The 16,041-nt window shown below is 37.1% G+C and overlaps 1 protein-coding gene across 2 annotated transcripts in view; it reads left to right on the forward strand.

The window, feature by feature from the left end:
- Positions 1-594: 594 nt before the first annotated feature.
- LOC106129548 (roquin-1) overlaps positions 595-16,041 on the forward strand; it is a 34,408-nt gene continuing 18,961 nt past the window's right edge. For both annotated transcript variants that reach the window (XR_009657547.1, XM_013328146.2), the window contains exons 1-9: positions 595-729; positions 3,324-3,486; positions 4,649-4,841; positions 5,647-5,804; positions 7,412-7,549; positions 8,417-8,524; positions 9,103-9,436; positions 10,244-10,390; positions 11,374-11,515. Coding sequence is in view for 1 of the 2 variants with exons in the window: in XM_013328146.2 (XP_013183600.1) it covers positions 3,325-3,486; positions 4,649-4,841; positions 5,647-5,804; positions 7,412-7,549; positions 8,417-8,524; positions 9,103-9,436; positions 10,244-10,390; positions 11,374-11,515 (1,382 nt within the window). In the remaining variant the exon portion in view is untranslated. The remainder of the gene's footprint in view (positions 730-3,323; positions 3,487-4,648; positions 4,842-5,646; positions 5,805-7,411; positions 7,550-8,416; positions 8,525-9,102; positions 9,437-10,243; positions 10,391-11,373; positions 11,516-16,041) is intronic.

Consider the following 16,041-nt stretch of genomic DNA (forward strand, 5'->3'; position numbering starts at 1 on the left):
GAGATTATTTATGAAAAATACAGTAAAAATAAAAACGAATTACCCGAGTGTGGCATCGACAATAAAACCATTATTTTTATTTCTTTATAATCATAAACTTTTATTTTTAAATAAAATATGTGTAGCACAAATTCTACATACGGCCGTGAAAGATGATTGAATTCTTAATATTGGAGATGATAAGAAACACCTGATGTCATAATAATGAACGTTGAAAGGCAATGTCTCTTTTTTCTCTTTTTTTTTTAACCACTCCAGTTAACTGCAATCTCAAAAACAGAGAAGGTTGCATGATTAAGTCCCTTTGCTTATTGGTAGTCCAAAGTACTACTTTTATTAAGCACTCAAAGGCAAGAACATATCGGTCCAAAACAGCGTAAAGTCTAAATCGCGCAAGCTACCTTGAAATAACACAGATCGAGCAAGCCTCTAAATAAATAAGAAAATTATGCCAAAGATAAGACTTTTGAGTAACTTAACTTTGGCACGCTAGTTACAGCTTTGTAATATTTCTTAAGTCCATTTATAATTCTATGTGTAATTGATAAAAAGTCACACAAAATACTAAATGGTCACTGGACTCAATTGTCTTTGCTCATTGAACTACGTTGGTGGTAGAATAGAAAATAAAAATAGTCTATGTTTTACGGCTGCTGACGGATCATGTTTTGAAGTGGGCAGAAACTGAATGTGTTATTTTTTGTGATGAGTGTTCGTGTTATTTGTAAGGTAATTCAAACAAAATAATTACTCCTCGAATGTACTATGATACCCTATATAAATTATATAGGCCAAATTGTTGTTTTATCGTTTAATGCTGCTGTAGGTAGACTGCCTAGGTGGCAATTTGGAATGTCAGAATTTGGGGAAAAAAATCATTTATTAAGTTAATTAGTTAACCAAATCTTTCCGATTTTTAAGAATTAGAAGCATTGAACCTTTCCGAAGGGTTGGATCAAGTATCATTGCTGAGAGCCACACTACACCTCGTGGAATGGCACCCGACGATGATACGTCTAAAATGATATCTCTATTATTGTATCCATATCTGTCTTTTTTTCGAGCGATGTTTATACCTAATTAAAGTTTCCTAAAGTTATATTTGCAAAGCGTAATAATAGCAAATAAGATTAATTACTATTAATTATTCACCTAGCACAGTAGCATTTTATTGCTTTGTTTAATTTTTTACAAGCCTGTGTATCTGTTTATATTTAAAATTACTCGTTTTGATTAGATTTTGTTCGAGAAACTTGCACTGGTTTATAAATATCCCAATGTCAGTGCCTTTTGATAAACCTACTGGATTCACACAGAGGCCTACATTAACTTAAGTGAGAAAATGAGTGGGGCAAATTTCCTTAAAGACCCTGTGCTTGGGTACTTAAACTTGTACCCACCCAGGGTTTAAAAAATATGTTCCAATTAATAAGCTTGACGGACTAAATCTGATATCCAATGCAAAAAGTAAGGTATCTTTAAACATTAATTTAGAATCTTCACAGATAGTGTACTTGCAAAATCTAAGGAACCACTATGAATTTCAGGTTAAACAATAATAACTTCATTTTGTTCTAGCATTAATTTTCACCTTCAGCTTTGGGCTTGCAAAAAGTATGTTCTGTGTTCTTCTCCACACTACATTGTCTGTAAAATTTCATGGAAATCAGTTCATTGGTTTTGACCTGAAAGATGGACAAACAAACAGACAAATACACTTTGACATTTATAATATTACTATCAATATTGTAACAACATTTTTTTTTAAACCCTTATAATGTTTTACCAAGATATATTTTTTGAAATTTGATCTTCATTGGATTGTTTAGCACTGACAAGTGTGCTTTATTTGAGATTGTAAATCAATTGACAACACTATGAATTCTTTCTTCATCAAAGGCAACTAACTAGCTCTAACTAACCTCACCTGCCTTAAATCCTTTTGAATTTTAATCATTAATAATAATATTATTAACTGTTTCTCCATTTTGACATCTCGGGTCTACACACCCTGGATTTTTGAGACTATTGTGTGGATATATAGATCCCATACGTAGAGAATAGCCTTTGGAGAAATTTATGTTATATTTTTCTCCTGCCTAAACCTATTGTCCGCCATATCAGCCATTAATATGGCCGTGAATGGGTTTGGGAGGTGAATATCTGACATGAACAGGTCTGGACTTATTATTCATTAATATTTGCTTTATTACATACAAGCCAAAATACACACATGATTGAATCTCCATAACATCATAGAATATAACACAACATATTTTATGTCATGTACTTACTGAGTTACAGTTGATTTATCTAGTTACGCATAGTGTCCGTGATGCAGTTTTTATGAACGCACACCTGACCCACCCACACGTATATCCTGTTATGACTGCCAACCAAATTATATAAACATACAAAGTCGAGAATCCATTCTTTATGTTTTCATTATGATTTGATTTACTTGTGGTTCTGGTGATATAATTTTTCTATAATTTCACAAACATCCAAAATTGTTTGGAAATCTCTTTTTGTCTGTCAAAAAGCTAGTCCTCATAAAATACATTCAACCACAACAATTCCCCAAAGGGATGGGCAGCTACTGCATGTTTACAATTGTCATGATCCCTGCATACTTCTTTATGAAAATTCATGACTCTCTTCATGTAAATTTGTCAGTTAATATTGAGTGAGCCATTGTCACAGAAGGTAAAATCAATTTATTTGTTCTGGAAAGCTGTGATGTCAGGAAGAACATATCTCTTTGTATGGTGACAGCTATTCCTTGTGAAAATTTTCAATACATAAAGAATGGGACCACTCCATAGCTTTCCCATGGATGTCGTAAAAGGCGACTAAGGGATAGGCTTACATACTTGGGATTCTTTTTTAGGCGATGGGCTAGCAACCTCTCACTATTTGAATCTCAATTCTATCTTTAAGCCAAATAGCTGAGCGTGGCCTATCAGTCTTTACAGGACTGTTGGCTCTGTCTACCCCGCAAGGGATATAGACGTGATTATATGTATGTAACAAAAGAAACTTGTGGTTCTTGACTTGGCTTTTGGCTAGGAAGTCCCCGATTTGACCAAGGCACACTTGTCTGGGTGGCAGGCCTTCCAAAATTCACTTAGTGGACCAGCTTTCATTCATCATAGAATTTAAATGTATAAAAGAAGACACTGACTTACATATCGACACACAGCAATGAGTCTTGGGATTTCAAAAATTTGTAGGCTCCTTATGTAGTCTAGTCTAAATTCCCGCTGGAACTTTGGGATTTTTCGTTTAATCTGATATAATGCTACCAAAATGTGTTGTTGCAGAATGCCAATCCAGGCGCCTCAGTGGACGGACTACCTGAATTGTCCGGTGTGCTGCCGAGAGTTCGGGCCGCCGCCGCGGAGCCCTATCAGCCTCGGTTGCGGCCACACACTATGTAGACATTGTCTCAAACACCTGCACAGGAAACAATGTCCATTCGATCAAGTGAGATTCGTTTTGTACTAAAACATTTGTGTTGTGTGATGCTAAGTATCTTAGAATAGAATTACTACCATCATCTTGTAGTAAAGGACGACTAAAGGAGTAGGCACATCGGTCTAGTGCAGTTTTGCTAAGGTTTTGGAGATCAGACAAGAGTTGATTTACTTTACAACTAGTTAGATAGTTACCTACCAGGGTTATGGTTGAAACACGCACCCTGGGCTTGTCTCCCGAGTGGTCAGTAAGTATCCTCTGAATGTGGGAGAATGTAATGGTGAAATTGAAATTCAGATATTCAGCAGTTTGTTACCGCTTCTTCTGCACTGACGCTTTGGAAGCGGCAGTGAACTTAGTTTTAAGTAATTTATTTGATGTCAACCAATGTTGTAAATATACCAAAAAAAAAGACAATTATGAAGTGATGTTGAAATGTCCCGTAATAATGATTAGAAAATTTGAATTTGGTCTTGGAACTCCGAAGTTTATAGCTTTTTTTATATTTTTTTTAATAAATTACAGGTTAAGTCAAGCAACTGGCTTTAAAAAAAATATTTTTCTTGTAATTTAGATTGTTAATTTCTCTACTTATAACAATATAGCTCAACATTTTCAATTATATTTAATCCACTTTTATAGTGCTTAATGAAAGGAATTTCCCAAAGGCACGGAGTTAACAAGATTCTGACTTAACAAGATTGTGATCGCAACTATGTCCACACTAATAATAAAGAGAAAAGATTTGTATATTTTTATGTTTGTAACGTATAAACTCAAAACCTATTGAATAGACGCTTTAGGGATAACATAGACCACTCCATATCATTTCCATGGATGTCGTAAAAGGCGACTAAGGGAAAGTCTAATAAAATTGGGATTTTTCATGTAGGCAATGGGATAGCAACCTATTTGATCGACAATAATATTGCTTTTACTCAACTACAATAATTAGGCTTACAAACTTGGGATTATTTTTTAGGCGATGGGCTAGCAACCTGTCACTATTTGAATCTCTATTCTATCATTAAGCCGTGAACGTGGCCATTCAGTATTTTCAAGACTGTTGGCTCTGTCTACCCCGCAAGGGATATAGACGTGACCATATGTATGTATGTATGTTTACTCAACTATCGGCAACATTAGCGACTACATTATTCTCCATCACCAGGCCGTGATCCAAGTGGATCCAGAGGAGCTGGTGGTGAACACGGCACTGCTCCAGCTGGCCGGGTACCCTCCCCCCGCGCAGCCCTACCACCCCCCGTGCATCCAGGCGCTCCCGGAAGCGGACCGGCAGGCCTACGATGTGATCGTGAGGAGTATGGAGCACCTGGCTGTGTATCTCAAGTTCTGCGGGAATGGTGAGATTATTTTTTTTTAATTAAATTTGTCCTTAGATTTATAAAACTTCTGTTTTATGTTTTGTGTTAGAGCGTGATTTAGATTTTTGACAATAATAGTTGAAGTATTTTGTTTAATTATCTGTCCTTTTTAAAATACATACATACGAGTACATACATAAAATCACGCCTCTTTCCCGGAGGGGTAGGCAGAGACTACCTCTTTCCACTTGCCACGATCTCTGCATATTTCCTTCGCTTCATCCACATTCATAACTCTCTTCATGCAAGATTTATTTTTAAAATATAAATTAATATATACGCGACAATTTACACTGATTGAGTTATTCTCGAAGTAAATTCGAAATTTGTGTTACGAGATACTAACTCAACGATATTATATAGATTAACATCCATGGCCAATTAGAGAAAGTTAGTGGCCTTGCCGGGATTTGAACCCAGGACCTTCGGTGTCACAGTCAAGCGCACTACCGCTACGCTACATAGGTCAAGATTAAATTTTCATAAATCATATTTTCTTTGTTCATTTATAATATGTTGTTTAAGTAATTTTTGCATTTGACCATAGATAAAAACTTTAAAAATCGGTTACTTGGTTATGGAATAGTTATGCAAAATAAGGTTAATATTCTTCATACAATCGTAGTATTGTAAATACCACCATTAAATTATGCAGTTAAAAATGCGGTCATCAATTTTATTATATTTATATATTTTTTCTGATAAAGTACTCTTTAAGAATATTTCTTTTCATCTTTGCTTTTGTCAGTATATAAATATATTTAAAAAAAAATGTTGCCAACAGCTAACAGCACGGGTAGCCGTTTGTCCCGGCCGATGCAACGCAAACTTGTGACGTTACTGCAATGCGCAGTGACAGACGAGGAGGGGAGGGGGCGGGCTGCGCGCGCGGCGAGATCTTTGGGGGAGAGGACTGTCACCGAACTAATATTGCAACATCAGGTATTTTATGTTACATACACATACATATTGAGACGGCCTCAGTGGCGCAGCGGTAGTACGCTTGTCTGTGACACCGGAGGTTCCGGGTTCGAATCCATGTTTATCTATATAAGTATTTATTATAAAATAAAGTATCTTTGAGTTAGTATCTCGTAACACAAGTCTCGAACTTTGACGGTACAGGAGGCAGACAGAGAGACACACACCAATATTATAACACCTCTTTTTGTCTAATAATGGTAAATCCATTATTAGACAAAAAGAAGTGTTATGTTTACTAATTTATTTCAAGATATATGTACAGGAAGCTTTTGATTCTCCTTTTAGGCGATGGGCTAGCAACCTGTCACTATTTGAATCTCAATATTATCATCAAGCCAAAAAGTTGAACTTGGCCTATCAGTCTTTTCAAGACTGTCGGCTCTGTCTACCCCGTAAGGGATATGTAATTTCTTTTCAAATCACGCATACAGGATGCAACAATATGCAGTTCTCTGCAACACCAAAGTGCACGGCAGTTCATATGAATTTAACACGAGCTATTCAATCAATTCAACTGCTCTATTTGAATCTATTAAAGTGGGGCTTTGTATTGCAATCTGACTCAGTGCGGGGCAGACATACCTATTATGCGTTTATTACACACACAGTGCCGTGTGGTTCCCGGCACCTATACTAAAAAAAGTAAGAATAAGAACATAAAATATTACCTTTCTATTTAGGACTAGCAGTGTCCGCGACTTCGTCCGCGTGGTATAGTTATTTTGGGCATCATTGAAGCCCTCAAGGATGAATAATTTTTCCCGTTTTTTTAATAACATTTTCCATTGTTTCTTCGCTCCTTATAGTTGCAGCGTGATGTTATATAGCCTAAAGCCTTCCCCGATAAATGGTATATTCAACGCAAAAAGAATTTTTCAATTCGAACCATTAGTTCCTGGGATTAGCGCGTTCAAACAAACAAACTATTCAGCTTTAGGTATTAGAATAGAATAGATTTATTGTCAATTTTTGTGCCGTATGGTTTCCGGCTCCAATAGAAAAAAGAATACGACTACTCCATCTCTTTCCCACGGATGTCGTAAAAGGCGGCTAAGGAATTGGTTTATAAACTTAGGATTCTCCTTTAAGGCGATGGCTAGCAACCTTTCGCTATTTGAATCTCAATTCTATAATCAAGCCAAACAGCTGAACGTGGCCTTTTCAAGACTGTTGGCTCTGTCTACCCCGCATGGGATATGGACGTGATGATATGTATGTATGTTATTTTCAAAATTGGATACAAGGTATCACTTATTGACGTCACGTCACATAAATCTAATTATAACTAACTACCGCTTCCAAAGCTATTATTGTTTGTGACAAATTAAAAAAAAATCAAAAAATTTTATTCATTTTTATAGGATAGGATACTTCATATCGCTTAATAATTGTCAAAACGTATGGTTTAATGACATTGGTTGACGTCAAATAAATTACTTAAAACTAAGTCAACTGCCGCTTCCAAGGCGTCAGTGCAGAAGGAGCGGTAACAAACTGCACTGCAGCATTTTCTTCAACAACGTCAACTTCACAATTAATATGAATTGAAAATGACACCCCCACAGAATCCCCAGCAGCTCAGCGCCAATTTGTGGGCGGCGGTGCGCGCGCGCGGGTGTCAGTTCCTCGGGCCCGCGATGCAGGAGGAGGTTCTCAAACTGGTGCTGTTGGCACTTGAGGATGGATCAGCGCTGTCCAGGAAGGTGAGCGCTTTGTCCAGACTGAACTGTGAGAAATTGAAAAAAGAATATTTTTTTTTAGGTAGTATCTTTGTGGAGTGTCTGTGGTCGATTAGGTAATGTGCCCGGTTAATATGTGTGTGGCGCCAAAAGGCACAAGTTTGAATCCCAACTCGGTCATGTAACAGTGAATAGTTTAGAAGTTATGTGCATTAGTTTGAATACCAACTGATGCTCTTGCGGTGAGGGAAAATATCGTGAGGAAACCTGCACATTCAGGCAAATAGATGTGTATTAGGTTGCCCTGCAAATCTTGCGGAGGTCAGATGGGAGTCGCTTTGTGTAAACTCCTGACTAATCCAATACAGGATCCATGGTCAAAGGGCTCCTCTACATAGTTGTGAGGATGCGACCTTGACTAAAGCCAGGTGGAAGAAGTAACAACGTTGTCTCCGCTTTTTATAGCCCTGATAATTATATACAATCGACTAAGTGACATTATACCTACCAAAGCACAGCTCAAACCGCTGCCTCTAAAAACGTCTACTTCTGAAGTTAAGCGGACCCAAGGCTCCATCCTTCCTTGGCAATAACAGTGACAAACTTTGAGAGTAGGATGCAAACATACATACATAAAATCACGCCTCTTTCCCGGAGGGGTAGGCAGAGACTACATCTTTCCACTTGACACGATCTCTGCATACTTCCTTCGCTTCATCCACATTCGTAACTCTTCATGCAAGCTCGGCGGTTTCGGGTACTCTCGACCTGACCCTTTGCCAGGACGTCCTTAATTTGATCAAGATACGTTCGTCTAGGTCTTCCCACTCCGACCTTTCATATGAGAGGAGATTGTTTAAAAAATATTAATGACAATGTCTTTGTCCACAGGTGTTAGTGATGTTTGTAGTCCAAAGATTGGAGCCTCATTTCCCGCAGGCTTCCAAAACTAGTATAGGCCATGTCGTGCAACTCTTGTACAGGGCTTCTTGTTTTAAGGTGAGTGTTATTCTCTCGTCCACATTCCATTTTAAGTTTGAATAATTGTGAAGTTGACGTTGTTGAAGAAAATGCTGCAGTGCAGTTTGTTACCGCTTATTCTGCACTGACGCCTTGGAAGCGGCGGTAAACTTGGTTTTAAGTAATTTATTTGACGTCAACCAATGTTGTGAAACCAAACGTTTTGACAATTATTAAGCGATATGAAGTATCCTATGATAATGAATAAATATTTTGAATTTTGAAGTGGATACTGCTGCCCAATGCGTAAGTTGACCAATGAGCTAAAATTCATTGCGTTAAATAATACATTTCAAATACCGTTTGTTATATTTCTAACTAGCGACCCGCCCCGGCTTCGCACGGGTGCATAATTATAAATGTTATTATACATAAAAACCTTCCTCTTCAATCACTTTACCTGTTACAAAAAACCGCATCAAAATCCGTTGCGTAATTTTAAAGATTCAAGCATACAGACAAACAGACTAAAATAGCGACTTTGTTTTATACTATGTAGTGATGTATATATGTATCGTTGATATATATATTTATTTAAACGAAAACAACAATTTCAGGTGTCGAAACGGGAATGCGACTCGTCCCTAATGCAACTGAAAGAGGAGTTCCGCACATACGAGTCTTTACGTCGAGAACACGACGCCCAAATAGTTCAGATAGCCACCGAGGCGGGTCTGAGAATAGCCCCCGACCAATGGAGTGCTTTACTCTATGGTGACACTGCGCATAAAAGTCATATGCAGAGTATAATAGACAAATTGCAGACGCCACAGTCGTTTGCGCAGTCTGTGCAGGAGTTGTTCATAGCGTTGCAGAGGACGGGTGATCCTGCGCAGCTGGGTGTCATGAGCAGGCATTTGGACAGGCTCGCGGGCATCGATTCTAGTCCAGGTAAATTCAAATTCAAATTCAAATCTCTTTATTGCAGAAACACAGGTAGAAAAGATGATACATAACAGTTCATGTCACTGTGATCTGTCTTCACAAGACCTAAATGTGTGTTCGTTTATTGTTTTTTTTTTTAAATAGGCTTTTGAGGGTGAAAATTTTATTGAATACTAGCTGTCTTGGAAAACGTTGTTTTGCCATATAAATAATTTTTAATAGTGACAAGTGGTAAGAGGTAGTCTTTGCCTACTCCTCCGGGAAAGAGGCGTACTTTTAAGTATGTATGTATGTATAATTTTTTAATAATTTCTAGTTAAAAAAAATTTTAAGGGTGGACAACCCTTATCACTAAGAGGTATAATAGATAGGGTAGATGTTGACCGATTGTCAGACCTACTCTACTACTAAAATTTCATGAGAATCGGTCAAGCCGTTTCGGAGGAGTACGGGAACGAAAGCGTACGGGTACGGAGCAAGGGATATAAACGTTATTATATAAAGTGAATGAATTCACAAACACACTCCAATTCCTTTATACCTGTATCTTGATACTAGAAAAATAATTTATTTTTCAGACATTTATTTACATGTTTAGATTTAATTTCTTTTTGTAGTATTGGTCTTTAATAGAGCGTGTGACGTAGTTTTTGAGGGGTTTTTTACATGTGAAAATGATGTCGTTTAATTCAAATAAAAATAGGCTCAAACGGCTCAGAAGCATGGGTGTAGTCTATGTTTAAAAGGATGCAGTTGTTTTAAATGTCACCCTGTATTTTTGACATATCTCTTTTAAATATCGTAATTGCGCAGACGCAAAGAGTCCGATGTGGAAGCAGTTGGCAGACGTGATGAGCTCCTTGAAGGAGGTGGTCTCCGGGCTCATACACTACCTCCAGCAGCAGGCCACGGGCCGGGACTCGAACCACAACCACAAGGAGAGAATTGAACCCACTACCAGTGAGTGATATGTCTACATTGTCTTTCAAAGAGCTGGTCTCCTGGCTAATTTACTACTAGCGACCCGCCCCGGCTTCGCACGGGTGCAAAATTATAAATGTTATTATACATAAAAACCTTCCTCTTGAATCACTCTACCTGTTACAAAAAACCGCATCAAAATCCGTTGCGTAATTTTAAAGATTCAAGCATACAGACAAACAGACTAAAATAGCGACTTTGTTTTATACTATGTAGTGATATTAATCTATAAGTACTAATATTATAAAGCTGAAGAGTTTGTTTGAATGCGCTAATCTCAGGATATACTGGTTCGAGTTGAAAACTTCGTCGACTTCGGCCGCGTGGAATAGTTATTTTGGGCATCATTAAAGCCCTCAATGATGAATTATTTCCCCCGTTTTTTTTACACATTTTCCATTAATTCTTCACTACTAATAGTTGCAGCGTGATGTTATATAGCCTAAAGCCTTCCTCGATAAATGGTCTATTCAACACAAAGAGAATTTTTCAATTCGAACCAGTGGTTCCTGAGATTAGCGCGTTTACACAAACAAACTCTTCAGCTTTATAATAGTAGTATATATGTATGTATTTTTTGACGGCCTCTGGCGCAGCGGTAGTGCGCTTCTCTGTGACACCGGAGGTCCCGGGTTCGAATCCCGGCCGGGGCGTGATGAGAAACGAACTTACTCCGATTGGCCCGGGTCTTGGATGTTTATCTATATAAGTATTTAGTATTATTATAAAATATAATATCGTTGAGTTAGTATCGCGTAACACAAGTCTCGAACTAACATCGAGGCTAACTCAATCTGTGTAATTTGTCCCGTATATATTTATTTTATTTGTATATTATCTCAATTCTATCATTAAGCCGAATAGCTGAACGTGGCCATTTAGTCTTCAAGACTGTTGGCTCTGTCTACCCCGCATGGGGTATAAACGTGACCATATGTATGTATGTACGTATTATCTTATAGGTCAACCATCGCCACAAACAGCAGCGTCCACACCGACCCATACTAAATACAAGGTGTCAATGTGTCGGGACGCGGCGACGAGATCTTTCTGTCCCCGGGGGAACACATGCACATTCGCGCACTCCGAGGAGGAACTCGAGAGGTAAACTAATTGTGTTTAACATTCATTTATTAGAATAGATTTATTTTCGAAATTGGATACAAGGTATCACTTATTGACGTCACATAACTTAAATCTAATTATAACTACTACTATTGCCGTGTGGTTCCCGGCACCACCACTTCGTATCGTTCCCATGGGGAGGAACTTGAGAGGTGAACTACTTATATTTAACATTCATTTATTGCCGTGTGGTTCCCGGCACCACCACTTCGTATCTTTCCCATGGGGAGGAACTTGAGAGGTAAACTAATTGTGTTTAACATTGATTTATTGCCGTGTGGTTCCCGGCACCACCACTTCGTATCGTTCCCATGGATTTCGTGAAAGGCGATTGAGATATAGGCTTATAAAGTTGGGATTCTTCTTATTAGGCGATGGGCTAGCAACCTGTCACTATTTGAATCTCAATTTTATTATTAAGCCTAACAGATGAACGTGGCCTATCAGTCTTTACAAGACTGTTGGCTCTGTCTACCCCGCAGCGGATATAGACGTGATTATATGTATGTATGTATTCATTGACTAACTTCTAGCGCGAATATAGCGCCAATTATAGAATAATATAAAGGTTTTTCGAAAATCCCGCGGGAAATTTTACCGAGATGAAAGGTACCCTATGTTCTTCTCCAGACTCTTAATACGTGATATTTTAAAAGCGTTTCAATTCATGACGCGTGAAGAGGTGACAGAAAATCAACAATAAATACGTTTAGTTATGTACCTTTTTTGTATTGCTGCAACGCACACCCTTATAAATTTGTTATTTTATATGTATTGTATAACATTGTTATTTGTATGGGTAGCAAATCAAATAAATTAATTATGTATGTATCAAACAAACTAATAACATTACGCATTCATAATATTAGTTGAGTTTTCTTCTTTTAAATACAATAAATTACGCACGCCAAAAGCGTAATCGATCGACAACTTAACTTTTTAATGTTATGGCTCCATCGTTCAATAAAACGACGATTCTGCCAATGTCAATGTTGACAAATACACGATTGGACTTGACAAGTGACAAATATCTTTTTTATCTGACATTTGACACTTGAAATTAAGTGTTGCCAGGTAAAATTTGAAAAATCACTAACAAATTATACTTTTCAATAGTCCATTGGCTTGATCATAATGCTTGAAACTTCTTACTTAGAGCCCGGGGTGCGCCTTTGACCGTTAACTTAGATTGAGTGAGTCAGGTTTTTACACGAAGCGACTCCCGTCTGACCTCCGCGACTTTTGCTGGGAAACTTAACTTGGTATTAGACCATGGTTATACATCCAGTTCAAGTTTGCTCACGATGTTAATTTATTTATTTTTTAAGGTTTTTTTGAGTCATCACGTCATGTTTTATTTTATAGTTTAAATTATTTTTTTAAAAGCTTTTATTTATTATTACTTCTTTTGCATTGTAAGTAGTATTAAGACATATAGATACTTATATAAAATGCTCACATTTAAACCTGCGAATGATTTCAATGTGTTTTTTTATTTCCAAAAAAGATAATCTTTTTAAATCAATCATACAGCCGTACCGTTTGAACGTGGGCTTTCAGTTTATTTCAAGACTGTTGGCACTGTCTACCCCGCAAGGAATATAGACGTGACTATATCTATGCATACTGCTATTGCGAAATTATCTACCCGACCATATTTTTTAGATTGCCTCGGTCTCTTTCAGTCATACAGCTAAACGTGGCCTTTTAGTGTTTCCGAGACTGTTGGCTCTGTATACCCCGCAAGGCATATAGACGTGACCATATGTATGTATTATAGCAATGCGAGGAAGTGTGTTTATTGTTTTTTTTTATGTTCTAAATATCATGTGTGGTGACTAACCATTACAATTGATGAAATAAAAAAGAGGTATTATGATCTTCTTCTTCCTCCTGACTTTAGTGCCGGTTGCATCCTCACCACTCTGGAGAGAGAGAGAGAGGGCCCGGGGTATGCCTTTGACCATGGATCCTGGATTGGGTGAGTCAGGGTTTTACACAAAGCGACTCTTATCTGACTTCCGCAACCTTTATTCGAGCGAGGGAAACCCTTATTGTTATCATCATTATTACACATCCAGTTTCCTGAATGTGCAGGTTTACTCACGATGTTTTAACAGATATATTCTTATGGCTTTTACTTATATAACTGAGGTGCAATGGCGACTGTCTTGAAGTGTCGCTTATTTTGTTTTGGGTTTTGTAAAATAAATATATAAATCGTTGATCCTTAAAATGGTATCCGGCTCGAAGGACCATGTCTTGAAGTATCGCTTATTATTTTAGGGATTTTGAAAATAAGAATACGGAGCTGTTTTTGAATAAAATTTGACTATGATTCGAAAATCGAAAAGTAAAAAAAAAAAAAAAAAACTATCGGTCGCGTGCATTGAGTCAATGCGGCACAAAGGATGATGGTTAGGTAGATAGATATAGCTTCAACGGCGACAGTCACTAGCTTTTGCTCGCTGCTCTGCTAGCGTTTAGCAATTGCAAATGATACAATATTTTTTTTAGTATCCTATGCCATTAATGTAGTATTAATTATGTGTATGCTAATTTCAAGAAGATTTTTATACACAGCAAATTTATCTATTTATGATTGTTTGAGATTAGTTATAATTACAATTTATATTTATTTTTGTTACATACATACATATAATCACGTTTTTATCCCTTGCGGAGTAGACAAAGCTAACGTCTTAATAAGACTGATAGGCCACGTTCAGAATTGGGATTCAAATAGTGACAGGTTGCTAGCCCATCGCCTTAAAGAATTCCAAGTTTTAAAGCCTATCCCTTTGTCGCCTTTTGCGACATCCATGGGAAAGAGATGGAGTGATCCTATTAATTTTTCTATTGGTATCGGGAACCGCACGGCACTTTTTTGTTTGATGCGAATATTAATTTTACTTTTGAGCGCTAAGCGACAGTTCCAAAAGATATTTTAAGTCACTTTAAGTATTTTTTTCCTCCTGGCGAACTGTAAAAATCCTATATCTTAGGGAAACCCTTGGGGCCTATGACCACAAGGGTTTTTATCAATTAGCATAAAAAATTATGCCGTATTGTAATCTAGCATACAGTATGACGGAATTGTGATTTTTTGAAACATAATTTTCTTTCGGATAATGGTCTAAGCATAACTATTTAATTAATAAACAATCTAACTTAAAAGTGAATTATGTATGTCAAAAATCAATTATGCCTTAGAATCATTATGCCAAAACATGTTATGACAAAGAACATTAGGAAAAAATAATTTATGCGCAAAATTGGCCCCTGACGACAATCCAAAAAAGAAGAAAGAATTTAAAATTAAATTAAAATTAAAAAAAAACTATTTATGCGAAAAACTTTGAAATGACAACGAACTGTTATATCAAATATGTTATTTTACCATTTTTAATGTCGTTTTTAATTTTGTATTTGTTTTAAATTTTATTTTTAGTTTTTTAATAGCTGTTTTTATTACTATTATGACATATTTGTATTTTACATCAATCTATCACGTACTAAGAGGCGACTTTGAATTAATATAAGCTGAGCGAAGAATGAAGGACAAAGACAATAAACCTATCCTAGACTTGCTTGTGGTCTAGGTTTACTTAGGTCACACGACAGCCACTGTGTCCGTATAATCGCGTCAAATGACCTAGGTTAGGTAGTATTGACCCCGGGTTCTTTAGCGACATAGCTTAAGTATGCAAAGGCTATTCATACTCGTATGATGAGTGTTTGTAAGAGACGGCAAGAATTTTCGAAATAATAAAGATAATGTGGCAAGTGCCGTGTGGTTCCTGGTACCAATAAAAAAAAAGAAAATAAGTCAACTCCGTCTCGTATCCATAGATGTCGTAAAAGGCGATAGGTGATCAAATAGTGATAGGTTGCTAGCCCATCGCCAAAAAGAAGTATCCCAAGTTTTTAAGCCCGTGGATGTCGTAAAAAGCGATTAAGGGATAAATCGCTTTTTACGACATCCACGGGAAAGATATATTCTTTTTCTATTGATGCCTGGCACTACGGGACAGCACAAAAGAAAAATATAAGAATAGAACAGAATAGATTTATTTTCAAAATTGGATACAATGTATCACTTATTGACGTCACATCACTTAAATCCAATTATAACTACTACACCACACTTTTATAAAATACACCAACATTAGCTCTTATTACCTAACCTATACTAGACTTTTTTGACTCAGTTTGAACGCTTTGCTCGCTCCGCTCGCTCCGCTTTGGTGGTTTACACCAGCCTAACCTAACCTAACCTAACCGAACCGAGTTTGATTTGTGACCAATTTGTTTAAACAAAAAAATACAAAAAACACTAACACACACATACACATGGTCACGTCTATATCCCTTGTGGGCTAGACAGAGCCAACAGTCTTGAAAAGACTGAATGGCCACGTTCAGCTATTAGGCTTAATGATAGAATTGACACTCAAATAGTGATAGGTTGCTAGTCCATCGCCTAAAAAAGAATCCCAAGTTTA

This window comes from Amyelois transitella, chromosome Z (genome assembly GCF_032362555.1).
Source record: "Amyelois transitella isolate CPQ chromosome Z, ilAmyTran1.1, whole genome shotgun sequence".
NCBI lineage: Eukaryota > Metazoa > Arthropoda > Insecta > Lepidoptera > Pyralidae > Amyelois > Amyelois transitella.